This window comes from Bubalus bubalis, chromosome 7 (assembly GCF_019923935.1).
Source record: "Bubalus bubalis isolate 160015118507 breed Murrah chromosome 7, NDDB_SH_1, whole genome shotgun sequence".
Classification (NCBI taxonomy): domain Eukaryota; kingdom Metazoa; phylum Chordata; class Mammalia; order Artiodactyla; family Bovidae; genus Bubalus; species Bubalus bubalis.
The window spans coordinates 13823961-13851160 of NC_059163.1; the positions used below are offsets into that span (position 1 = coordinate 13823961).

General features: G+C 43.9%; 1 protein-coding gene across 3 annotated transcripts in view; it reads left to right on the forward strand.

Annotated features, from left to right (window-relative positions):
• Positions 1–27200, forward strand: part of STK32B (serine/threonine kinase 32B) — a 400933-nt gene that overhangs the window by 320415 nt on the left and 53318 nt on the right. For 2 of the 3 annotated variants that reach the window (XM_025289713.3, XM_025289716.3), the window contains exon 6: positions 7510–7599. The exons of the other annotated variant lie outside the window; for it this stretch is intronic. In XM_025289713.3, the coding sequence (XP_025145498.1) occupies positions 7510–7599 (90 nt within the window). The remainder of the gene's footprint in view (positions 1–7509; positions 7600–27200) is intronic. 3 annotated transcript variants of the gene reach the window in all.

The following is a 27200-nucleotide window of genomic DNA, read 5'->3' on the forward strand; positions in this document are numbered from 1 at the left end:
TCGCTTACTTTCTATTTCCAAACCTTGTGCTGTGCTAGTCACTCAGTCATCGCTGACTCTTTGTGACCCCGTGGTCTGAAGCCTGCCAGGCACCTCTGTCCATGGGGATTCTCCAGGCAAGAATACTGGAGTAAGTTGCCATGCCGTCCTCCAGGGGATCTTCCTGACCCAGAGATCAAATCCAGGTCTCTCACATTGCAGGTGGATTCTTTACTGTCTGAGCCTCCAGGGAAACCCCATTCCAAATCTTGCCTGAGTGCATTTGAACAGCATGCATTTGAATGGCAGAATCTAAATCTTGCCCAGAACCCTAGCTACAAGAGAGTCAAGACATGTTTTTTTGTTTCTCTCTCTCTTTCTTGTCCTTATAATACAGGGGGCAGGAAAGAAAGGAGTGGAAAAGGATACTACATGTCAAAAGATAATCTCTATCCCAGTGCCCCTCAGAGTCCTTGCAAAGAGCAGATCATGGCTGAGAAAATGTTCTAAAAGCCTCTCTGCATCTGATTCACTGTGATTTGCATGATTGTGTAAAATCACATACCAACATACATATGGAAGGGGAGCACATTGGTCAGGTAGCCCTGGCTATGCTAGTAACTACTTAACCAAAATCTAGTGATTTAACATTAAAAGCCACAGAAGTAGAGAAAGGGGAAAGAAACAGAATTATTGAGCTCATTCAAAAGCCTTGAGTGAGGTGGTGTTTAAGCAGGATCAACTCAAATAGGATGTGAAGGCTGGGCAGATTTTATGAAATCACAGTATATCTGGGGGAAGGTATTGAAACTCATCTCAGCTGCGTTGTTCAGTTGCTTAGTTGTGTCTGACTCTTTATGACCCCATGGACTGCAGCTGGGAATTCCCCCAAATCTCAGTCTAGGAGCTTAGGAAATCCCAGGCCTGTTGCATTTCTTGTTCCCAGTTTTTTGTTCTCTTCTGTCTAAGGAGATCTGGGAACACACAGATTGTTTTGATAGTCCTGTCTTCCTACCCTATGACCAACAAATGGAAGGAAGTCAAAGCAAATAAAGCAGAAGAAAATCAGAGGGTCATTTCATTCTACATTAGGCAAAGGCCTGCCCTCACACAGTCAGTCTTCCTACTGCAGTAAAGCCAAATGAAGCCTGAAGAAGCTGGTACCTTAGAATTTGATTTGTTTTTCTCCCTCTCTCTCTTTCTCTCTCCCTTCCTTTCCTTTTCTTTTTTCTTTTATTTCCTTCTTTCCTTCCTTCCTTCTTCTTTCTCTCTCTTTCTGCCACTGTCCTGAAGTAAGTTCAGTATGATCTCCATGAAGAGAAGTGGGAGGAAGGAAAAGTGTTCAGGATGATCCTAAGGGGAGGATCGGCATCCAGGGTTATATCACGCCAGGGTTATATCACAGGGTTATATCACACCAGCATCTTGGAAGTAGATATTATTAGCTTTATCACCAGTGAGCTCTGGGGCCTTCCATGGGTGGGGCAGCTGGATCCACAGCTAGGGTTCTCATCCTCTTGAGCATCCTTGGGCACCCAGCTGCATCTTTTCAGCAGCACCACTCTGACCTCTGGCTTAGGCACGTTGTACACCTGTAAACCACCTAAGATGGAGACAGATGTTCATATGAGACTTGACTCTGAATTTCAGAGAAACAAGGCAAAAAAATTATGTGGTAGAAGATCATCTCTTACGCAGGGCCTTCTTGCCATCCTAACTTCTGGTCTAGTGCCCTCTGATGGCTACTGCCTGAAGTCCAATCTTGGCTTCTGAGGACAGATCTAAAAGCCTGCCACTGGGTTGACAATCCCCTCCCAAGCAGACTCTCATCTTCTCCTAGGCTGTGGCCTTGTTGGTCCCAGTGAGATCACTCCACTGTCCTCCTTCATTTGGTAAATATCCATACAGAGTTAAGGTTATTTCATTTCAGGAGCTGAGAGGGGTGAAGGGAAGGGAGGGAGCATGGTGGAGCAGGAACAGACACTTGTGCAATGTGGCTGCAGGAGAAGCAAGTGAAAATACAGCGAAATCCAGGATGCTTTGGATGCTTCTTCCTGGAATATGCAAGGAAAATGCAGGAACCAGTCTTCAAAGTAGGAGTCACTGCTACTGGTAATGCTGAGTTGATTCTGTGCATCAGTAATTATTTCCCAGTGCGGGGACTGTGGATGGAACTTTAGCCCTGTATAATCTCCATCATCCCATCCCCCAGTTCCATGGCACAGATAACTGACACATCCTTAGTGTGTAGAGTTTCAAGTGCTCTTCCCCCAAATGCACAGATTGTTGTTGTTGTTCAGTCACTAAGTTGTGCCCTACTCTTTGCAACCCCATAATCTGTAGCACACCAGGCTTCCCTGTCCTTCACTCTCTTCTGGAGTTTGATCAAACTCATGTCTATTGAGTCAGTGATGCTATCTAACCAGCTCATCCTCTGCTTCCCCCTTCTCTTGCCTTCAATCTTTCCCAGCATCAGTCTTTTCCAGTGAGTTGGCTCTTCGAAGCAGTGACCAAAATACTGGAGCTTCAGCTTCAGCATCAGTCCTTCCAATGACTATTCAAGGTTGATTTCCTTTAGGCTTGACTGGTTGGATCTCCTTACTGTCCAAGGGGCTCTCAAGAGTCTTCTCCAGGACCACAGTTTGAAAGCATCAATCTTTGGCACTCAGTCTTCTTTATGGTCCATTTCTCACTTCCGTACACTTTTCATGCACATGCCGAGCCTGATGCTGGCCCCAGGGAGTTCAAAATCACAGAGATGGTGGCTGAGTCTCATCATCTAAGATCTGGTTGAAAAATTGATGCTGCTGTAGTCTTAAAAGTAAAAAATGGAATGTTGTCAGCTCCTGTAAATATCATGATAGCTCTAAGAAGTAAATAATGACGAAAGATGATAGCATTTGCTCACCATATTTCTTTCATTCCATCTTTTATTTGGTCAGTAAGTCAGCCAGTCAACAAACACTTGTTAAGTACTTTTTCCAGATCAGGCCAGTGCTAACATACAAGGGACATAGAAATGAACAAGGGAGGATACCTGGTCTTAAGGAGACAGACACAGCAGATACAGCATAGTGGATGCTAGGATGGAAATGAAAATGGAGAGGAGTTGGGAGGGTCCAGGAGAGAGGCCTAAACCAGTCAGTCTTCCATGGACTAAGTGTCCATGGAATTAATTAAATTGGTATTGAAGCCTTAACTCCCAGTATGATGGCTTTTGGAGCTGAGGCCTTTAGGAAGTAATTGGGTTTGGAAGAAGTCAAAGGATTGGAGCCCCCACAATGGGATTTGTGCTCTATAATGGGATGAAGGGACTGGAGCTTGCTGTCTCCTCACAATGTGAGGATACAGCAAGAAACCTGCCATGTAATCCAGGAAGAAACTAAGGACCCTACCATGCTGGCACTCTGGTCTTAGACTTCCAGGCTCTGATACTGAGGAATAAATGTTGATGTTTACACCACCCAGTTCATGGTAATCTGTTTTAGCAGAGCAAGTCAACTGAGACACAACCCCCTCATGGTAGTGAGTTTCCTGTTAGTGGAAGCAATCAAGCAAAGGCTGGATGTCCATCCATCAGTAATACAACTCTTGGGCCAGGTTTTGAAGAATGAATGGAAATCTGCCAGGCAGAGGGAAAAGCTTTCCAAATGGTGTCAAAGTTGGAGGTGTGATGAATTTCCATGTGTTCAGAGAAAGGAGAGAGCAGGGCTGGAGTACAGGATGCATAAACAGGGGTGGGAGGGCAATTGTTGATGATTCTCATTCAAACTTTTACTAATGGATCTCACACCATATACTGGGCTCATTCTCTCACTGATTGCTGAATGTTTTTAATTTACAGAAAGCAAATAGCCGAAAACTGTTCATATGTGCACACTTGGTAGTAAATTTCCCTTCTCCTGAGAAGGGACTCAGAGGAGACCTCGTATAGCACTAATTTTCACTTTCTCACATCTTGACTCAACCGGTAAAGGAGGCACACCAGGAAGTTTCAGCTCATCAGCTAGCATGGTGTGGAAATAAAAAATGGGGTTCTGCTGTCTGGCACTCCTGCTGGAGGTGACTTGCTGGGAAGACAGGTCTGCTTCAGAGCTGCCCCAGAGCCTCCACCCCGGAGGGCCAGGAGGAAACAGGGACAGGGCCGGGCAACTCCACCCTGAAGGGGGCAACAGGGGGCGGTGGAAACACCCACTGGAAAAAGACTAGAGACAAAACACGGCTCCCCACGTTTCAGCTGCCGACCGTGGATGGGTCACTGGTCTCTAGAACTTCAGGCTCGAGGAGGGGAAGGGCAGGACTTTCCTGGCAGTCCAGTGGTTAGGACCTCAGCTTCCAATTCAGGAGGTGCAAATTCAGTCTTTGGTCAGGGAACTAAGATCCCACAAGCTTCACGGACAAAAACCCAAAACCTAAAATAAAAGCAACATCGTAACAAATTCAAGAAAGACTTTAAAAACGATCCACATCCAAAAAATCTTTTTATAAAAGGGGGGTGGGTAGCCATACCCCACCCCCGACAGAAGTTCTTCAAGGACTAACATGAACTTCAGCACCAATTCTGTACCATTTACGCAACCTTAAACAATAGCAGCTTACATAGATGAGGGATGCATTTTTTCCCCTCTTAATCAGTTTCCCTGCTTTGAGTCTTGCCCCAGTAACCCACACACAAGCCAAAGTGATACAAATGACTGGGATTGTGTCTGTCTTTCTCAAAACCCTCAGGCTTGGGGTAAAAGCCACCTGACCCCTTTCCCCCTTTCTCTTTCTGGCCTCCTTGCTGGCCCTTGCAAGGTCCTGGTGCTGCGAGCTCCCTCAGCCACCTCACTCCTCCCCCCAGAAGTCCACTGGCTTGCTGCCTCTCTTCTTAGGTCTTTGCTCAAAGGTCACATCCTCAGTCCCTAAACACCCTGTTGAATGCTTACAATTACCCTACCAGGTACTTATTAATATTAGGAGGCTTATAGAGTGAAATAACCTGCTGAAATCTTGTGGTAAGTGGCTGCATGAATTAAGACACCAACAGTGTGTGGCAGACAACAAGGAGCCCAACTCAAATCGTCCTAAGCAACGTGTTTTTTAGCACGTATAACTGAAGCCCAGTGGAATGTGGCTTCAGGCAGGGTTTGATCAGGCTTTGGTACCATTTCTCTGCTGTCCTTGCAGCTCTGCCTTCTCCAAGAATGGGCTTCATCTTTAGGTTGTCTTTCTTTGTGGCACCCAATGGCTTCTACAGTTTGGGGCAGGGGTCATTTCCCCACATCACACCAGCCAAAGGCAGAGAATATCACTTTAGATAGCTTCTGGAAGGAAAAGGAAGAAAACGTTTCCTTTCCTGAACCCCCTAGAAAATCATCTCCCCAGTTTTCATGGGCCATGATTTGTTCATATGCTCAGCCTGAGCCAACTATTAAAGCCACCTGGAGACACGTGCTCCATCCCAAAGCCAAATTAAATGCAAAAGTGACTTTTAGAATGATCGATGGAGTATGATCTCTTTATTGCAAGAACAAACCAAAGTCCTGTGATATGTGGATATACATTTGCATAAGCAAAAGTGAGAAAGAATGGAGGAGCTAAATGAATCAGTGTGGTTATGTGGCAGGTAGAGGAGACCCTAGGATGTTGAAAGGAGAAACTCAAACACGTATTTGTATTCTACGATTTATTATAATGAGCTGGCGTTACTTTCATCATGCAAATATTAAAGAATTTTAAGAGTGGGAGAAATGAAACCACATAAAAGCCATCTATATTCTAAGATTCCAGAATTCCTTCCCAAGGGTACTGCTGTGCTTGGAACTGTACAGGTGTGGGGTGCAGAAACCACTCAGATGTCCAGCTACTTTCACATACCTCACAGTCTAAAACTGGACTTGAAATTACTTGTTTGTTAGAACTAGAACTGAGGCAATGGGAGGTGCAGGGTGGATTGGCCCCAGCTGGAGATGGGACTGGAGCCGCACCTTGGCAGGATAATGCTGCCAAGAGCAATGCTTACAGAAATGCCCTCGTTGTTGTGTGGCAGTATGCTGTAACCATTTCTTATGTATTAATTCTCTGACTCCTCCCAACAGCCCTCTGAAATGTATATTTTGTTATCATCATCCCCATTTTACAGATGAGAAAACCAAGCCTCAGGGAGCTTAGTATTTATATTGAGGACATAATAAAAATGTTAAAGTTTAGAGGCACTGGTCCAGAGAGTGGAAGCTTCTGATAAATAAATGAGACACGTGAGACCAGACTCCTCCTTTCAGGAAAACAGTAGGTGGGGGAGGGGTGTAAAGAGAGGATACTCACGCCCTGAGGACACCTTATTCTGTCCACCTGCTCTGACCAGTGGGGGCCTTAGTATGATACTGATGAACTGAGTAGGGAGGGGGCTTGAGGGTGGAAACCACTTTCCGTCCAGCCTAAAGTAATGGGAGCCGATGGGACATGGGTGTCAAGTACCCTAAGAGGGAAGGAAGAGGGACAGGGAGGAAGGAGACAAGGAGATGGTGAAGGGAGAAAAGAGCGTGTCAGAAGGAAGGTGGGAGGGGAGAAGGAGGAAAATCCAAATAGTCAGTATTGGTTCTCCAGGGAATCTGGGAACCTACCATCAACAGATAAAGGTGTAAAGAAGATGTGGTTTAGCTATATAACAGAATACCACGCAGCCTTAAAAAAAAGAATGAAAACTTGCCATTTGAAGCAACATGGATGGACCTGGAGGGCCTTATGCTAAGTGTCACCGTGCTTTGCATTATCCTTGAACGTTATTCATCTTAGAGTTGAAAGTTTGTACCCTCTTACCAACCTTTCCCTATTTCCTCCTCTTCTAGCCCCTGGCAACCACTTTTCTACTCTCTGTTTCTATAAGTTTGGCTTTTTTTTTTAGATTCCGCATACAACTGAGACCATGCAGTACCTGTCCTTCTCTGTCTGACTTCTCACTTAGCATAATGCCCTCAAGGTCCAACACTTAGGTTGCTTCCATGGCTTCAGTTCAATCTCTCAGTTGTGTCCAATTCTTGCGACCTCATGGACTGCAGCAGGCTTCCCACTAATTCCCAGAGCAGTTAGCTCTGCACTAACTCCCAGACCTTGCTCAAACTCATGTCCATTGAGTTGGTGATGCCATCCAACCATCTCATCCTCTGTCATCCCCTTCTCCTCCCGCCTTCAATCTTTCTCAGCATCAGGGTCTTTTCCAATGAGTCAGTTCTTCACATCAGGTGGCCGAAGTATTGGAGTTTCAGCTTCAGCATCAGTCCTTCCAATGAATATTCAGGACTGATTTCCTTTAGGATGGACTTGTGATTGTGATTCCACTTATTATTATGATTCCATAGCTTGGCTACTGTCAATGATGTGGCCAAAACAGACCCTTCTAAAGTATCAAATAAATACAAATGTAAATAAAAGTTCTAATATTTTCTTCCTGTACATCTTCCCTTGCATACCACAGTGTTAAATCAGATGGGAGATAACCCAGCTGCCTGCAGCTCTTGCTAACTGCTTTTTCTGATTCTCTGTCTCCAGGACACGTTCACATCACAGACTTCAACATAGCGACAGTCGTGAAAGGCGCAGAAAAGGCTTCCTCCATGGCCGGGACCAAGCCCTACATGGGTGAGTGTTCCAGGCCCCCTCAGGCCTCAGCGTTCCTCTCCTGCTACATCCCACCCCTCCCTCATCCCGCCTCCCACCCCCATACCAGACCCCAGCCATGCTCTCTCACACCTTTGGCCCTTACCTAAGCTATCTGCCTTGCCAGGAAGACCTTCTCCTCCTCTGTATTTTAGAGAATGCTTACTCAGTCCGAAAGGTTGGCTCAGTTCAGTTGAGTTCAGTTCAGTCGCTCAGTCATGTGCAACTCTTTGCAACCCCATGAACTGCAATACACCAGGCCTCCCTGTCCATCACCAACTCCCGGAATTCACCCAAACTCACGTCCATTGAGTCGGTAATGCCCATCCAACCATCTCATCCTCTGTCCTCCCCTTCTCTTCCTGCCCTCAATCCTTACCAGCATCAGGGTCTTTTCCAATGAGTCAGCTCTTCACATCAGGTGGCCAAAGTATTGGAGTTTCAGCTTCAACATCAGTCCTTCCAATGAACACCCAGAACTGATCTTCTTTAGGATGGACTGGCTGAATCTCCTTGCAGTCCAAGGGACTCTCAAGAGTCTTCTCCAGCACCACAGTTCAAAAGCATCAATTCTTTGGCGCTTAGCTTGCTTTATAGTCCAGCTCTCTCATCCATACATGACTACTGGAAAAACCATAGCCTTGACTAAATGGACCTGTGTTGACAAAGTAATGTCTCTGCTTTTTAATACGCTGTCTAGGTTGGTCATAACTTTCCTTCCAAGGAGTAAGCGTCTTTTAATTTCATGGCTGCAATCACCACCTGCAGTGATTTTGGAGCCCCAAAAAATAGTCAGCCACAGTTTCCACTGTTTCCCCATCTATTTGCCATGAAGTGATGAGACCGGTTGCCATGCTCTAGGTTTTCTGAATGTTGAACTTTAAGCCAACTTTTTCACTCTCCACTTTCACTTTCATCAAGAGGCTCTTTAGTTCTTCTTCACTTTCTGCCATAAGGGTGGTGTCATCTGCAAATCTGAGGTTATTGATATTTCTCCTGGCAATCTTGATTCCAGCTTGGCTCAAGCTTAGGAAAAAAACAAGCAATAAACCCTTCTTCTTTTTCATTAAAGTCCAGCAGTGTTGCCAAAATACAGTTTTGCTGTTGGTTGTTGCAGGTCTATATTCTGAAGTACACATTGCTCTTCCAATGTAGTTTCAGGTTGGTTTTTCCGTAGGACTTTTGAGGGAAATGTCATATTGCACCGAGTCTTAGTTATGAGGGCTTCCCAGGTGGCTTAGTGTTAAAAAAACCGGCCTACCAATGCAGGAGACGTAAGAGACGTGGGTCTGATCCCTGGGTCGGGAAGATCTCCTGGAGGAGGGCATGAAAACCCACTTCAGTGTTCTTGCCTGGAAAATCCCATGGACAGAAAAGCTTGGTGGGCTATAACATGGGGTCACAAAGAGTCAGATGCGACTGAAGTGACTTAGCACATACACACTGGGTCTTAGTTGTGGGATATTTAGTTGCGGCATGCAGGATCTAGTTCTCCTACCAGGGATGAAACCCAGACCCCCTGCATTGGGAACATGGAGTCGTAGCCACTGGACCACAAGGGAAGCTCCCGGAAATGTCTTTTGCTTTAATCCACATTCTGTCCTTTTACTTTCTTTTCTTTGTTAAGGATCCTTATTACCTGAATGTTGGGTCTTCTTTGCCAATCCTCAACATTTGCCATTTTCAAATCCTTTGTCTTTCTTCCTATGTTCAAATGGCTTCTCAATTTTTTATCTTCTCTTTATTTTAAAGCAGTCTCTATTGTATTTGTTTTGTGCGCTTTCTCATGAAGTATTTATTTCTGAAATAATTTTCCTTTTTTCTAATGTTTTTCACGAGTCCTCTTATGAGATTTCTGAGTATCTATAATTTACATGTTCTTTCATGTCTTGCATAATTTTTAATGTCTATATTATTCATTCTTAATGTCTATGTAGTTATCAATTGCTGATGACAAACCATGTCAAAACCTAGATGTTTAGAACAGTAGCAATCTTTTATTTATCACATCTGCCACTTGATTGAGTGGTTTTTCTTCTGGTTTTGGCTAGGCCCACTCATTCAGCTGCTGGGCCAGCCTGCTGCTGCTAAGTCGCTTCAGTTGTGTCCAACTCTGTGCGACACCACAGACGGCAGCCCACCAGGCTCCCCCACCCCTGGGATTCTTCAGGCAAGAACACTGGAGTGGGTTGTCATTTCCTTCTCCAATGCATGAAAGTGAAAAGTGAAAGTGAAGTTGCTTAGTCGTGTCTGACTCTTAGCAGCCCCATGGACTGCAGCCCACCAGGCCCTTCCGTCCATGGGATTTTCCGGGCAAGAGTACTGGAGTGGGACACCTGAAATGAACGGGCCCCTCTCTCTGCATGGTCTTTTATCATCAAGGAGACGAGAGTGAACTTGCTCACATGATGGCAGCAGTTTCAAGAAGGAAAGCCCAACTCTCAAGTGCCTACCGACCCTCTCCTTGCTTCACATTTCCTGATGTCCAATTGGCCAAAGCAAGTGATGTGACAAAGACCAGGGCCCACATGGGAGGGGACTGCGTAGAGTGTGGGTACCTGATGGCCTGATCCATTGGGAACCATTCATAAAACAATCCGCCACACTGTCTTTTCTGAGGTACTTTCGTTGTCCAGTGTTGTTCTGCTTGCCATTGTCCTTTCTCTTACAATCACTTTGCATGGAATTTCACTTAATGTTGGTTTTCCTGAATCATTAGAAGATGGTGTGGTTCAGGGTAGCTTCTCTAACCGACCTGCCTCTTCTTCTATTGTTTATGTGACATGTCATGTCTCTAGGCAGCTTGCTACCTGGGATTTCCTGGCCCAGTCCTCTTGCCCACTTCCATCTGGACTTCCCCTTTCTTTCATCTGTAGGGCCCCCATCCTGCTTAGTTTTGATTTCACTCCCAACAGTTTCTCCTTGGGATCCTTCCTAGAAGAGAGCTCTGGCTGGATTGATTGAAGGGATTTTGTGTTTCAGACTCCAACTTCTGCAGAACTCACCAAGGACACTTTTCATTTACCTGAGATGGGGCTGGACAAGCCTCTCCCTGTTTCAGCTGCTGTTCTCAGACTGGCTATTCTTCCCAGTCAGTGTCTGCTGGCTCCTTTGGAATTCTCTGTCCTCTGGTCCATCATCGGCTGTGTTATTTTTATACAGAAATCACTGCCATAGAGGGCTTATCACTGTTGCTGGTTTGTTCCCATCTGCTTATATTTTGGGGTTTGTGGGAACAACTTAGCTTTACAGTAAGTGTTACCCATGGTTTTTGCTTTATCTTGTATCTGCTCTGCCAGTGTTTATATGTGGATTGTGAAGATTCAAGAACTATGTCATCACGTCTCCAGAATTGACTCCTTGTGTTATTTATCATTAGCTTAATAAATAAATTATATAATAGTGAAACAATACTTTTTAGTATTTACTATGTGCTAGGCATTCTATCCATAACCTTATTTAAGCCTCATAAACATGCATGCATGCTTAGTCACTTCAGTTGTGTCTGGCTCTTTGTGACCCTGGACTGTAGCCTGCCAAGCTTCTGTGTCCATGGGATTCTCCAGGCAAGAATTGTGGAGTGGGTTGCCATGCCCTCCTCCAGGGGATCTTCCCAAGCCGGGGATCAAACTCATGTCTCTTATGTCTCCTGCATGTACAGGCAGGTTCTTTACCACTAGCGCCACCTGGGAAGCCATTCATAAACATAAAGTAGGCACAATTATTTATTCCCACTTTTAGAGTCGAGAAAATGGGTTGAGAGTTAGGTGACCTGCCCAGGTTGACATTGGGGTGAGAGCAGAGCCAAGTCAGTGTGAATAGCAGAGGGTATACATATGAGCAGATCTGTCTACTTCAGAGTCCCCTTGGGATGCTAAATACAGACCCCAGTACAGCTTTCTTTCTTTTTTTTTTTAATTTTTTTATAACAGAAGTATTTTTTTTATTTTATTTTATTTTTAAAATTTACATAAAGTATTTTTATTTTTTACTTTACAATATTGTATTGGTTTTGCCATACATCAACATGAATCTGCCACGGGTGTACACATGTTCCCCATCCTGAACCCCACTCCCACCTCCCTCCCCATACCATCCCTCTGGGTCATCCCTGTGCACCAGCCCCAAGCATCCTGTATCCTGCATCAAACCTGGACTGGCAATTTGTTTCTTATATGATATTATACATGTTTCAATGCCATTCTCCCAAATCATCCCACTCTCTCCCTCTCCCACAGAGTCCAAAAGACTGTTCTATACATCTGTGTCTCTTTTGCTGTCTCGCATACAGGGTTATCATTACCATCTTTCTAAATTCCATATATATGCATTAGTATACTGTCCCAATACAGCTTTCATTGTTGACGATCCTTCTGAAATCCCTTTCCAGAAGAATCCAGATCTGGGGCAGTTCTGGAGGTCAGATCTGCAGTAAGATCCAACAGAGATCAGATGGGCAGGACTTAGAGATTGAGAATGGCAGTGAAGGAGCGGGCAAGGCTGCCTCCAGGCCTCTGGGTCTAGCAGCAGAGTGGATTCCAGGGAGGCTCCCGTGCAGAGTGCACCACAGGAGGGGCGAGTGCGAGGAATGGTGGGAAGGATGGACTTGGAGGCGAGGCGTCTGTAGGAACTTCCAGACATTCGGATGTACTCCAAGCATCTGGAGAGTGATGTGGACTCAGTCTGTGCATTGAGAGTTACCGTCATGGAGACACAGCAAAGCCAAGGCAGTGGGAGAGAAAAACACTGATTCTAAGCCCAGGAGCATCTTGCCCGAAGGGGTGGAGAGAGGCCAGAAGAGTCATCATCTGCAGAGGGAACATGGAGGAGAGGGGAGAAGAATCCCATTTGGAGCTGCCTCCATAATCCTATAGATTAGTTCCTACTGCCTTTAGGCTATTTCCAAAAAGAAAATTGATCTCTAGGAAATTGGGTTCTTGACCACTGGAGAAGTTCAAGAGTGTTCTCTCAATGCTGACCTTTCAGCCCCTGTTTTACCGCCATTCAGAGCAGACTTTCCTGGGTGCCTCGGCTTCCCACTCCTGTCTGAAGCTCCTCTGTCCTGGCTCTTAGCCTCTGGGAAAGCAGGCCCATGGTGACTCAGCTGGCCACTCTCTACAGTGGCCCCACCTTCCAAAGGGAGAAGAAAGCTGGACATGTATTGTGATCCCATCACATGTCTGTCATCACGTTTAATCCCCAGAAGATCCAGGAGAGTTTTTCATATCTCTCTCATTTTATATAAGAGTAAGCTGAGGCCCAGAGAGGTTAATTAACCTATGCTGAATCACACAGCTGCCAAGGGATAGAGCCAGAATTTGAAGCCACATGTATATGGGTCTGAAGTCACTGCTTTTTTTAAAAAAATGTTTAATGAAATATAGTTGATTTATGATGTCATGTTAGTTTCAGGTATACAACGAAGTGATTCAGTTATATGTGTGTGTGTGTGTGTGTGTATATATATATATATATATATATATGGAAAGAGAATGTTAAAAAATATTGTTTTAAACATTCTCTTTTCTCTTAGGTTATTGCAATATATTGAGTATAGTTCTCTTCATTATGTAGTAGGTGCTTGTTGGTTAGCTATTTTATATATGCTATGCTATGCTATGCTATGCTAAGTCACTTCAGTCGTGTCCGACTCTGTGTGACCCCATAGACAGCAGCCCACCAGGCTCCCCCATCCCTGGGATTCTCCAGGCAAGAACACTGGAGTGGGTTGCCATTTCCTTCTCCAATACATGAAAGTGAAAAGTGAAAGTGAAGTCGCTCAGTTGTGTCCGACTCTTAGCGACCCCATGGACTGCAGCCTACCAGGCTCCTCTGTCCATGGGATTTTCCAGGCAAGAGTACTGGAGTGGGGTGCCATTGCCTTCTCCGATTTTATATATAGTAGTGTGTATATATTTATCCCAAACTCCTAATTTATGCCTCCCCCACTTTCCCTGGGTAACCATAAGCTTTTTATGTCTATAAGTCTATTTCTGTTTTGTAAATAAGTTTATTCGTATCATTTTTTTGGATTCCACATATAAGCAATATCATATGTATTTGTCTTTCTCTGTTGGGTTTTTTCACTTAGTTTGACAATCTCTAGGCCCATCAATGTTGCTGTAAATGATGTTATTTCATTCTTTATGTGAAATAATGTTCCACGGTATAGATATAGATATATAATATACACACACACCTCATCTTCTTTAGGTTTCCCAGGTGGTGCTAGTGGTAAAGAGCCTACCGACCAATGCAGGAGACATGAGAGGTGTGGGTTCGATCGCTGGATTGGGAAGATCCCCTGGAGGAGGGCATGGCAACCCATTCCAGTATTCTTGCCTGGAGAATCCCAGGGAGAGAGGAGCCTGGCAGCTGCAGTCCGTAGGGTCACAAAGAGTCAGACACGATGGAAGCGACTTAGCACACACACATCTTCTTTATCCATTTGTCTGTTGATGGACACTTGCCTCCAGAGTTCATGCTTTTGCCACTATACCAAGTCGCCTTTTGACACTGAGTTCTTGTATCAGAAAGCCACATTTCTCAGACAAGAGAAAGGTGTATTATCCCAGTTGTACCTGGGATTCTGGACTTCTGGTGTCCTTCTAATTAAGGGATCTTTGGTACTGAATTGATAAACAAATGTGCAGGAGAGGCTTTTGTGAGATTTGGAAAGCGCAACTTATTTACCAAAAGGAAATAATTTCAGAGACCATAGGGGTTGGCAGTGCCAGGCAGTAGGAGGTTAGTAGGGAAGATGAGGGTGAGGGGAAAACTCTCTCAATCAAGTCACATTCTGCAGTTCCCAGGGCTGTAAATTCCTGCTACCAAGCAGCAGCTTTGTTGACTTCGTTCACTTGAGCTATTTGGTTCAAAGGCCCAATAACAAGTTCCCAGAATGTTCCAAACATGCATTCAGGGAACGGGCTGATGAGTAAGCTCCCAAAGGTTGCTCATGAAGAATGATCCCAGAAGAAACATTTGCATAGAGCTGAATTTTAATTAATTAAAAAAGCAGATGGAATTCACAAACAGAGAAAAAAAGAACTCTCTGAAAGGTGCCAGATTAGAAGTAAGAAATGTTCCAGCAGCTGTCCGGGGCTTCAGTTTATCCATCTGAAGTGAGATGAAGAACTGAGCATTCTTTCAGCAAACATAGAATGTTTGCGTGTCAGGAGTGCAGGGCTCAGAGTCAGGCACTGGGCCCCAGGGACTCAGCATCTCTGGGACAGACAGCTGTGAAGGCCTGCATGTAAGCTGGTCCCTGTCAAGAAAGACTCCCCAGAATGGGACCATCTCAGTTAGACTCACAGGGTGTGTTCACAGCTCACCTGCCGGGTGAAGGTAAGGAGAGGCCATTCCAGTCCATGCAAAGGCATGGATGGGGTCATAACATGGTGGTCTGGGAGACCCTAGTGGTCCTGTTTTTTAATAGCTTTATAGAATTAGAGGAGGTGGGAGGGAGACGAGACACACCAAAGCACCAGGGTCTTGAATGCCATGATAAGGGTCATGGAACCAGAAGAAATGCCAATGCCAGAGACGGTCATGATCAGACTCATGGGATCAGCCTCAAGGGTGTCCTTGGAGAAGCAGACAGGTAACTGAGCTTGCCAGGAATGGGTCCCGATGAAGCATGGGCTTCAGCATCAGGCGGTTTGAGTATCTTCTGCTTAGAGACTAGGTGAACTTAGATAAATTACATTATCCAGTATAAGGTACATAAAGCACCCAGCGTGGTGAAGGATGAACCACGGGACCTGATAGTGTCTTCATCTGAGAAATGGGACTAATGGTTATGCAAGAATGGCAACCCACTCCAGTATTCTTGCCTGGGGAATTCCATGGACAGAGGAGCCTGGAGGGCTACAGTCCATGGGGTCACAAAGAGTCAGACACAACTGAGTGACTAACTTCCCTGGTGGCTCAAGAATCTGCCTGCAATGTGGGAGACCTGGGTTCGATCCCTGGGTTGGGAAGATCCCCTGGAGGAGGGCATGGCAACACTCCAGTACTCTTGCCTGGAGAATCCCTGTGGACAGAGGAGCCTGGTGGGCTACAGTCCATGGGGTTGCAAAGAGTTGGACACTAACGACTAAGCACTAACTGACACTGAACTTCTAAGCACACAGATTGACTAACACTTTCAGTTGGCCTTAGAGGCTGTTTGTGAGGAGTTCACGATGTGACTGTGGAAGACCAGTACGTGACACAAAGCCAAGTGTAGATACATCACGCTGGTAGCTAACACTACTGTTGCACTTGTCATTGTTATCCTTCAGATGCTTGATTAGTTGGTATATGTTAAGCCCTGGGAATCCAGAGCCAGATATGACATTTCCTTGCCTTATGGAGCTTGCAGTCTAGTCAGGAAAACAGACTCAAAACAGATCCTAATTCATGGTTACAGCTGGATCGATTGGGAGTAGGTGGGGGTGGGGGGGAGTGCCCTGGGAGACCAGGGGGCTGTCCTTTCCCCAGTGAGCAAACACCCTCACTGTGCTGAGTTGTTGTGGAGGCACCATGGCCCATGGCCCATGGCCACGCTTGTGCTTTCCTTGTAGAAACGATGGAGGTTAGAGGAAGTGAAGCATGCTGCCCTCTGTGCCAGAGAAAGTGACAGAGTCAGCATTCAGACTCAGGTCAGTGAGGCTCCAAGACCCAGTATCTTCCCTGAGAACCTGCCAGTCATCCACCCATCCATTCGACAGAGATTTGTTGAGCACCTTCCACATGGCAGGCAGGGTTCTACAGGCTGGAAATACATCTGTGAACAAAATATTCCTGCCCTCATTGGTTTGGCTGTTTGTGAGAGAGACAATCACTTTGCAAATCATCAAACCAATAAACATATAGTTTGAGATGTTTATTTTTGAGGAAGAATTTCCATGCAGCAAAATGCACTCTTTTAGTGTATAATACTGTGAATTTGGACAAACACATACAGTCATGCAGCCACCACCATAACAAAGACAGAGAAAAAGTTCCAGCACCTCTAAAATTCTCTTATCACAGTCCCTGGGAGCTAGTGATCAGTACCCCTATAACTTGTACTAGTCCAGAAAGTCATAAAAACAGAGCCATATTGTCTATAACTTTGGGAATCTAGCTTTTTTTTTTTACTCAGAATGCTGTGTTTGAGACTTAGCTATGTTGTGGGGATCAGCAGTTTTCCTTTTGTTTGCTGAGTAGGACTCCTTTGGATGAATGAAAGTGAAAGTGAAAGTCGCTCAGTCATGTCTGACTCTTTGCAATCCCATGGACTATACAGTCCATGGAATTCTCCAGGCCAGAATGCTGGAGTGGGTAGCCTTTCCCTTCTTCAGGGGATCTTCCCAACCCAGGAATCGAACCCAGGTCTCCCACACTGCAGGCGGATTCTTTACCAGCTGAACCACAAAGACAGTGAAAGAGAGAAAGTGAAGTCGCTCAGTCATGTCCGACTCTTTGCGACCCCGTGGACTGTAGCCCACCAGGTTCCTCGGTCCATGGGATTCTCCAGACAAGAATACTGGAGTGGGTTGCCATTTCCTTCTCCAGGGGATCTTCCCAACCCAGGGATTGAACCTCGGTCTCCCGCATTCCAGGCAGACGCTTGAACCTCTGAGCCACAAGGGAAGCCCCAAATACACATCCAGTATGTATATTGAATGAATATACATAATCAGTTTATCCATCCACCAGCTGTAGGGCATTTGAGTGGTTTCCAGTTTTACAAAATTAAAGATAAACTGTTTACATGCAGGTTTTTATACGAACTTTAGTTTCTAGTTGTTGTTGTTCAGTTGCAAAGTCGTGTCAGATTCTGCAGTCCCATGGACTGCAGCACGCCAGGCTCCTCTGTTCTCCATGATCTCCTCCTCTGTCCTCCATCATCTCCTGGAGTTTGCTCAAATTCATGTCCATTGAGTCGGTGATGCTATCTAACCATCCCATCCTCTGCTGCCCCCTTCTCCCTTTGCCTTCAATCTTTCCCAGAATCAGGGTCTTTTCCAATGAGTCGGCTCTTCACATCAGGTGGCCAAAGTATTGGAGCTTCAGCTTCAGCATCAGTCCTTCCAATGAATATTCAAGATTGATTTCCTTTAGGATTGACTTAAGTTGCTACTTCTATAGAATAATTAGTTAGAAGTGGGACTCTTGGATCCTATATGTGTACGTTTAACTTTGTAAGAAGCTAACAAACTGTTGAACATGTTTCGTTTGCTTATTTGCCATCCATGCTCCTTCTTTGTGAAGTATGTGCTCACATCATTGGCCATTAATTTATTGGATTGATTGAGTTTTATTATATATTCTGGTTATAAGTCCTTTACCAGACATGTTTGCAAATATTTCCACCAGTCAGTGGATTATCTTTCTATTACATTAATAGAGTCTTTTAAAAGGCAGATGTTTTAAATGCAAATAAAGTCCAATTTCTTTTTCATTTATTGATCATGTACTGGATGTCATATCTAAGCATCTTTTCCTCCATCACTGCTGCTGCTACTGCTGCTAAGTCACTTCAGTCGTGTCCAACTCTGTGTGACCACATAGAGGGCAGCCCCGCAGGCTCCCCCGTCCCTGGGATTCTCCAGGCAAGAGTACTGGAGTGGGGTGCCATTGCCTTCTCCCTCCTCCCTCATATAAGGTCGCAAAGATTTTCTCCTTTGTTTTCTCATAGAAGTTTTACACTTTTGCATTTTATATTTAGAGCTAGAGTTCATTTTGAGCTCACTTTCGAATATGATGTGAAGGTTCATTTATTTGCAAAGACTGTTCAGTTGTTCTATCCAGCACCATTTGTTGCAAAGACGGTTCTTTCTCTATTGCACTGGCCTTGCAACTTCATCAACACTCAATTGACCATAAATGTATGGGTCTATTTTCTGGATTCCATTGATCTATTTGTTTATGCTTTAGCCAATCTCATACTTTTCCAGTTGCTTCATAGTAATATTTGAATCAGGTAGTGAAAGTCCTTCAATTTTTTCTTCTTTTCAAAATTATTTGAGCTGTTCCTATACCCTTTGCCTTTTCATGTAAATTTTATCATAGAATCAGATTGCTGATTTCTACCCCCACCCCCAAAAAAAGTCCTGATGGCTTTTGTTAGGATTACACTGAATCTAGGTCAGTTTAGAAAGAAGTGACAACCTAACAATGTTGAGTCTTCCAATCCATGAAGGCAGAATCTCTCTCCATATGTTTAGATGACCTTGGATTCTTTTAGTTTTCAGCCTACCAATCTTGCAAATATTTTGTTACAAGTAGACCTGTCTTGGGCTTCCCTCATAGCACAGTTGGTAAAGAATCCACCTGCAATGCAGGAGACCCAGGTTTGATTCCTGGGTTGGGAAGATCCCCTGGAGAAGGGAAAGGCTACCGACTCCAATATTCTGCCCTGGAGAATTTCATGGACTGTATAGTCCATGGAGTCACAAAGAGTCAGACAGGACTGAGCAACCTTCACTCACTCACTTAGGCCTATCTTATGAATTTTGGATGCTATCCAAATGGTGTATTTTTTAAAAATTCAGTTCCAAGTCATTCATTGCTAATCTTTAGAGACACAACTGATTTTTGTGTGTTGACCTGATATCCTGTAATTTTGCTAAATTCACTTATCAGTTCCAGCAGGTGTTTTAGTAAATTCTTTGAATTTTCTATGTAGGCAGTAAAGGCAGTTTTACTTTCTCCTGTCCAATCTGCATGCCTTTCTTTGTGTTATTGCCCTGTCTAGAACATTTACTCTTGGTCTTGATCCTGATTTTTGTCCTAAATCAATTAGTTGTGGGGTTTTGTCTGTTTGTCTTGCTGCTGGGTATGATATTAGCTATAAGGTTTTTGTAGTTGCTTTTCATCAGATTAAGGAAATTTCCTTCTATTTCCAATTTTCTAAGTTTTTAAAAATCATAAATGAATGTCAAATTTTCTCAAATATCTTTTCTGTGACTATTAAGATAATCATATGGTTTCTCTTCCATAGTCCCTTGAAATACAATTATTTATTTTAGAATATTGAACAAGCCTTCTATTCCCAGAGTAAATCCCACATGGTCAAAATGTATTTTCCTTTTTATATAATGCTATAATCAATTTGCTGGTATCTCATTTACAATATTTACATCTAGGTTCATGGGGAATATTTATAGTCTTCTTGTAACTTTCTTGTGTAATTTTGATATCAGAGGAATGCTGGCAATATAAGTTGGAAAATGCTCCCTCCTACTCTGCTTTGTGGAAAAATTTGTGGAGAACTGGTATTATTTTTAGCATATTTGATTGAATTGACCACTGAAGCCACTTGGGAATGCAGTTCTTTGCAGGAAAGTTTTAACTATGAATTTGATTTCTTTAATAGACTTGATCAATTCTGTCTATCTGTTTTTTCTTAAGAAAAACCATGTAAATCTTAAGTAAGATTTTGCCATTTATGTTTAAAGAAATTTCTCTGTTTCATTTCACTTTTCATGTATTTGGGTTATCAGTTCAATTCAGTTCAGTCACTCAGTCATGTCTGACTCTTTGCGACCCCATGAGCCACAGCATACCAGGCCTCCCTGTCCATCACCAACCCCCAGAGTCCACTGAAACCCATGTCCATTGAGTCGGTGATGCCATCCAACCATCTTGTCCTCTTTCGTCCCTTTCTCCTCCTGCCCTCAATCTTTCCCAGTATCAGGGTCTTTTCCAATGAGTCAGCTCTTCACATCAGGTGTCCAAAGTATTGGAGTTTCAGCTTCAACATCAGTCTTTCCAATGAACACCCAGGACTGATCTCCTTTAGGATAGACTGGTTGGATCTTCTTGCAGTCCAAGAGACTCTCAAGAGTCTTCTCCAACAGCACAGTTCAAAAGCATCAATTCTTCGGTGCTCAGCTTTCTTTATAATCCAACTCTCACATCCATACATGACCATTGTTAGGCTCGGAGTGACTATTTCCAACTCTTACATTTTCAACAGAAGCAGAATTGTTTGAGGTCTTTATAAGAATTATGTTGCAGAAAGACAGGTGCTGATGAGACAGATGGATTCGATTGGAGGGGACAGGATAACACTGATGAGGATGTGAACTTTCAGCTGGGTTCTAAAGGACAGGTAGATGTTGTGCAGTACAAAAGGTGGAAAAGCATTGCAGGAAATGGAATTGTATTTTCCTAGACCCTGAGGTAAGAAGGAGCTTGTCACATAGAAAGAACTAGAAGGAAGCTATGTTGGCCTGATAAAGTAGGCAAGGAGAGGGAGCCTGGAGGCATGGCAGGGCCAGATCATGTGGTTCTTGTATACCCACCAAAGCTTTGGACAGTGTGAAATTTTAATGAGCAATATTGGCCTCAGATAAACAGGAAATCCTGGAATCCTTTAAGAAAGCAGCACTGTCTAAATGAACTTAATCAGCCTGACATGCCATTTGGATGTTTATCCCGTTTCACATATTGACTGTAAAATGCACTGGATTCCAATCCTGTGCTTTCAGTTAGCACTTTCCATCATTCTCTAGAAAACTTTCCAAAGGTCTTTTTTGTTAATCTGTTACTTTAATCTGACATATTTCACATGAAGTAGATTTCTGCTACTGGTACATCATTTATTTCTGTACCTCATCATAACTTCAGACATGCAGATGACACCACCCTAATGGCAAAAAGTGAAGAGAAATTAAAGAAACTCTTGATGAAGGTGAAAGAGGAGAATGAAGAAGCTGGCTTAAAACTCAACATTAAAAAAATGATTTAAAAAATGAAGATCATGGCATCTGGTCCCATCACTTCATGGCAAATAGATGGGGAAACAATGGAAACAGTGACAGACTTTATTTTCTTGGGCTCCAAAATCACTGCAGATGGTGACTGTAGCCGTGAAATTAAAAGACACTTGCTCCTTGGAAGAGAAACTATGACAAACCTAGATAGAATATTAGAAAGCAGAGACATTACTTTGCCAACAAAGGCAAAGTATAGTCAATGCTATGGTTTTCCAGTAGTCATGTACACATGTGAGAGCTGGACAATAAAAAAACGCTGAGCACCAAAGAATTGATGCCTTCTAACTGAGGTGCTGGAGAAGACTCTTGAGAGTCCCTTGGACTGCAAGGAGATCAAACCAGTCAATCCTAAAAGAAATCAGTCCTGAATATTCATTGAAAGAACTGATGCTGAAGCTGAAGCTCCAATACTTTGGCCACCTGATGTGAAGAACTAACTCATTTGAAAAGACCCTGATGCTGGGAAAAATTGAAGACAGGAGAACAGACGGCAGAGGGCGAGATGGTTGGATGGCATCATCGACTCAATGGACATGAGTTTGAGCAAACTCTGGGAGATAGTGAAGGACAGGAAAGCCTGGCGTGCTGCAGTCCATGAGGTCGCAAAGAGTCAGATATGACTGAGCAACTGAACAACAGCATCAGACCTTCTGTATTTACTCACCCAATTAAGCTTCCCCTGCTTTTCCTCTTATGCAGACAGGTGAGATCCTACTGGTCCACACTGGAACAGTGTCTTACATGCTTTAATAAAACCAGTCTTCTGTTGCTATTAATGCTATTTGTATCACCAAATAAAAAGAAATTATCAGATTGACACAGCAGTTTCATTTCATCTTAAATTAATATGTGTGTGACACCTGATTTCATCTCCAAGGTAAAAAGCTAAAGGAACATGAATTACCCTAAGGGATACAGACAGAGGCCAGTCATCCTGCTTATCTCTGCCTTTCACGGCTTTTCTGCAAACTCTAATCAAAGAATGATGATGGAACTCTGAATCATCTGGGGACATGTACAACATGTCCATCCGTTAGTTGGTCTTTCATTTATGGATGTATTTCATATCTCATTTGGTGATGAATTGATACAATAATAACTAGCTCATATCTATTTGGAATTTGCTCTGCATCAGCCCTTGTTCTAAATGACTCCCATATGTTATCTCGCTATGGGGTAAAGGCTGTTATTATCCCAGGGGATCTGAGACATATGCAGAAGCTAAGTGCTTGTCCAGTGATAAACAGCAAAGGTGGCCACTGAGATTCAAAGCCAGGATTCTGTGACTTCAAACTCTTTGCTATTCTGATTCCTTGAGCATCTCTATCTAGACCAGCTTCATGCTAATCCCTGAGGTTTTCACCCTGACCTAGTCATATCCTTGTTTAAAGAGCTCACAGTCCAGTGAGGGCTGTATATCCTTAATGGGCATGTATATCCTTAATTACAATATGGCCTGATTAGTGCTGTAGGGGACAGACAGACAAGGGTTTGGTAAGAATCCAGAACAGTGATATGCTTGGCCAGGAGAGGGGGAAAGAAGGGAACTGAGGATCAGGAAGGGACTTGATGAACATTCCACAGTGGGTGTAAAATTTGGTCTGGGTTTTGAGGTATAAATAGGAGTTCATGATTATAAAAATCTGGTAAAGATTATCAGGCAAATCACTGAAGATTAAAAATAAAGCATGTCCTATTTTTTCCTGTTGGCATATGCTCAGTTGCTTATTCATGTCTGACCCTATGGACTGTAGCCCAGCAGGCTCCTCTGTCCTTGGGATTCTCCAGGCAAGCATACTGGAGTAGGTTACACAACAGGCATAATAAAAACAGCGGCCAAAATATGAGGAAACTGGAACCTAATTTTTTATAAATTTTTCATGCTAAGAAGTTTGACTTTTATTCTAGAGTACACAGAAAAATTTGGAGTGATTTTAATTAAGTAATTTGAACATATGCATGATAATAACACAATGTTATATTGCATTTATAGAGCACTTACTTTGTGCTTAATAAATACATGAAGAACTTCAATTTTTTATTCTCCATAACATGATGTGGCAGATATAGTTATTCCTTTTTACAGATGAAGAAAATCGAGGCAAAAAGTAACAGGCCAGACAGCTTGCTTGAGGCTGTCATGGCAGTAAGCCTAGCCTGAATCATCACCACATTCACACATACCGTCTCTTTCTTTCATTGATGCTACTGACTTAGAAAAGTGTTGCAGGAGCAGGTTCAGTTCAGTCGCTCAGTCGTGTCCGACTCTTTGCGACCCCTTGAACTGCAGCACTCCAGGGTTCCCTGTCCATCACCAACACTCAGAGTTTACCCAAACTCATGTCCATCGAGTGTATGATGCCATCCAACCATCTAATCCTCTGTCATCCCCTTCTCCTCCTGCCCTCAATCTTTCCCAGCATGAGGGTCTTTCCCAATGAGTCAGCTCATCGCATCAGGTGGCCAAAGTATTGGAGTTTCAGCTTCAACATCAGTCCTTCCAATGAACACCCAGGACTGATCTCCTTTAGGATGGACTGGTTTGATCTTGCAGTCCAAGGGACTCTCAAGAGTCTTCTCCAACACCACAGTTCAAAAGCATCAATTCTTCAGTTCTCAGCTTTCTTTATAGTCCGGCTCTCACATCCATACATGACCACTGGAAAAAACATACCTTTGACTAGATGGACCTTTTTTGGCAAAGTAATGTCTCTGCTTTTTAATATGCTGTCTAGGTTGGTCATAACTTTCCTTCCAAGGAGTAAGCGTCTTTTAATTTTATGGCTGCAGTCACCATCTGCAGTGATTTTGGAGTCCAAAAATATAAAGTCAGCCACTGTTTCCACTGTTTCCCCATCTATTTGCCATGAAGTGATGGGACCGGATGCCATGATCTTAGTTTTCTGAATGTGGAGCTTTAAGCCAACTTTCTCACTCTCCTCTTTCACTTTCATCAAGAGGCTCTTTAGTTCTTCAATTTCTGCCATAAGAGTGGTATCATCTGCATATCTGAGGTTATTGGTATTTCTCCCAGCAATCTTTATTCCAGTTTGTGCTTCATCCAGCCCAGCGTTTCTCATAATGTACTCTGCATAGAAGTTAAATAAGCAGGGTGACAATATACAGCCTTGACGTACTACTTTTCCTGTTTGGAACCAGTCTGTTGTTGCATGTCCAGTTCTAACTGTTGCTTCCTGACCTGCATACAGGTTTCTCAAGAGGCAGATCAGGTGGTCTGGTATGCCCATCTCTTTCAGAATTTTCCACAGCTTATTGTGACCCACACAGTCAAAGGCTTTGGCATAGTCAATAAAGCAGAAATAAGTGTTTTTCTGGAACTCTCTTGCTTTTTCCATGATCCAGCAGATGTTAGCAATTTGATCTCTGGTTCCTCTGCCTTTCTAAAACCAGCTTGAACATCTGGAAGGTCACGGTTCACGTATTGTTGAAGCCTGGCTTGGAGAATTTTGACATTACTTTACTAGCATGTGAGATGAGTGCAATTGTGTGGTAGTTTGAGCATTCTTTGGCATTGCCTTTCTTTGGGATTGGAATGAAAACTGACCTTTTCCAGTCCTGTGGCCACTGCTGAGTTCTCCAAATTTGCTGACATATTGAGTGCAGGAACAGGTGGGTGGGATTAAACATCCCCAGGCTAGGGTGCATGAGGGGCTGTCATTAGTCCAGACAGCGATGAAAGAGGATCAGAGAGAAGAGGAAGATTCTGGAAGGGAACAATGATGAATCAAGAGTTAATCAAATCATCAAAGCATGGGCTTCCCAGGTGGTGCTAATGGTAAAGAATCTGCCTGTCAGTGCAGGAGACACAAGAGATGCAGGTTCAGTCCCTGGATCTGGAAGATCTCCTAGAGTGGGGAATGGCACCCATTGCAGTAATCTTGCCTGGAAAATTACATGGGCAGAGGAGCCTGGCAGGCTACAGTATGTAGGGTTGCAAAGAGTCAGACATACCTGAGCAACTGAGCACACATCAAAGCGTAGACTGATTTCTGACTCTTGCAATTGAGCAGACCATCGGCAGAGACTGGGAACCCAGAAGGGGCAGTTGGAGAGGGGGGATTTGGCTTGGGCATAGTAAGAATGCCATGCCTGTGGGGCTTCTGGGTGGAGGTGTCCAGATCTGGCCATTCTACTGGCTGTGATGTGCAAACTTAAGTGAGGCTCAGTGGACAGGAGGCCTGGGCTCTGGTCCCAGCTGGGCTGGAAGCCATGGAATGCCTCCAGTAGGCTTCAGCTTCCTCACCTACAAAATGTAGTGGAGAAAGGAAATGACCTTGAAGGTCCCCTCTAGGCTGAAATGTGGTGATTCTATATTCCCAGTCCAGAAGGACACAATTACCTGTGGAAGCCAATCCTGGAAGCCAGTCAACTTGTAAGCTAGACATTGAATAGCGTGTCACACTCCACTGCAGCAATCAAAGCCTTCAGGAATATTCATAGAGCTAAAGCAGCAGGCTAATAATTATAACTTAGGAGGTTTCTGGGAGTTTTTCCATATTTTTAGTCTAATGAGGAAGTAGCTCTGCGTGGTGAGCTGAAGGTGGCAAAACCCACCAAAGGCATATTTTCTTTGCCTTGAGGTGATCTCTTTCATTCAACACCCCATGTACTTGCTTTTCTGGAAGGCCAATTCTCTGATGCCACTTGGAATCCAGACTCACTTTCCATTTAAAACCTGCATTGGCAGAATTGCTCAGCTGCTGCTAGAAATGGTTGATGGGAGGTAGGGCTGATCTTTTCATGCCACTGGTCATGCTGGAGAAGCCGCTTCCATGGAGCCTGGTATCAGCCCAGGGTATTCATTCGTGGGCTGACAAGTATCCACAGAGCATTCAGCATTCACTGGGCACCATGAAGGACCCTGGGGATGTAGCGAGGAAGGCTGCTGCCGGGGCATTGTGATTCAAGAGCCACTTTTATTAATGTGCATGTTAATGGCGAACTACACATTCTTTCGGATTATGTCAAAACCTTGATTTCCTAAATTTAGCATTCCTAGACCTTCATAAACATTCTTGATTTTGGTTCCAATTAAATTTGCAGATTTAATGCATTGACTTTGGAGAGATTTTGTACTATAAGACATGTAAAGTATGTACATATATACTACATGTTAAGTCACTTCAGTCTTGTCTGACTCTTTGCAACACTATGGACTGTAGCCCACCAGCCTCCACTGTCCATGGGATTCTCCAGGCAAGAATACTCGAGTGGGTTGCCATGCTCTCCTCCAGGGGATCTTCCCCACCCAGATATCAAAACTGCATCTCTTATGTCTCCTGCATTGGCAGGCGGGTTGTTTACCACCTCACATATGTGTAGTGTGTGTGTGCATATATTTTTTATGATACATTATTTTTCTTTTCATCATACACATAAAGATGGTATAACATGGTGGGAAATGTTTGGATATTGAAGGAGACGGAGCAAGGCTCTGGTCATCATTCTGGATGACACTGGAGAATGAGGGGAGCCAGGCTTCCAATGAGACTTGGGACTTTGATAGGTCTGTCACCGCTCCAAGCCTGACTTCCTCTTCAGTTCAGTTGTGTCCGACTCTTTGCAACCCCATGGAATGCAGCATGCCAGGCTTCCCTTCCATCACCAACTCCTAGAGCTTTCTCAAACTCATGTCCATCAAGTCAGTGAGACCATACAACCATCTCATCCTCCGTTGTCTCCTTCCCCTCCTTCCTTCAATCTTTCCCAGCATCAGGGTCTTTTCCAATGGAGTCAGTTCTTCACATCAGATGGCCAAAGTATTGGAGCTTCAGCATCAGTCCTTCCAATGAATATTTAGGACTAATT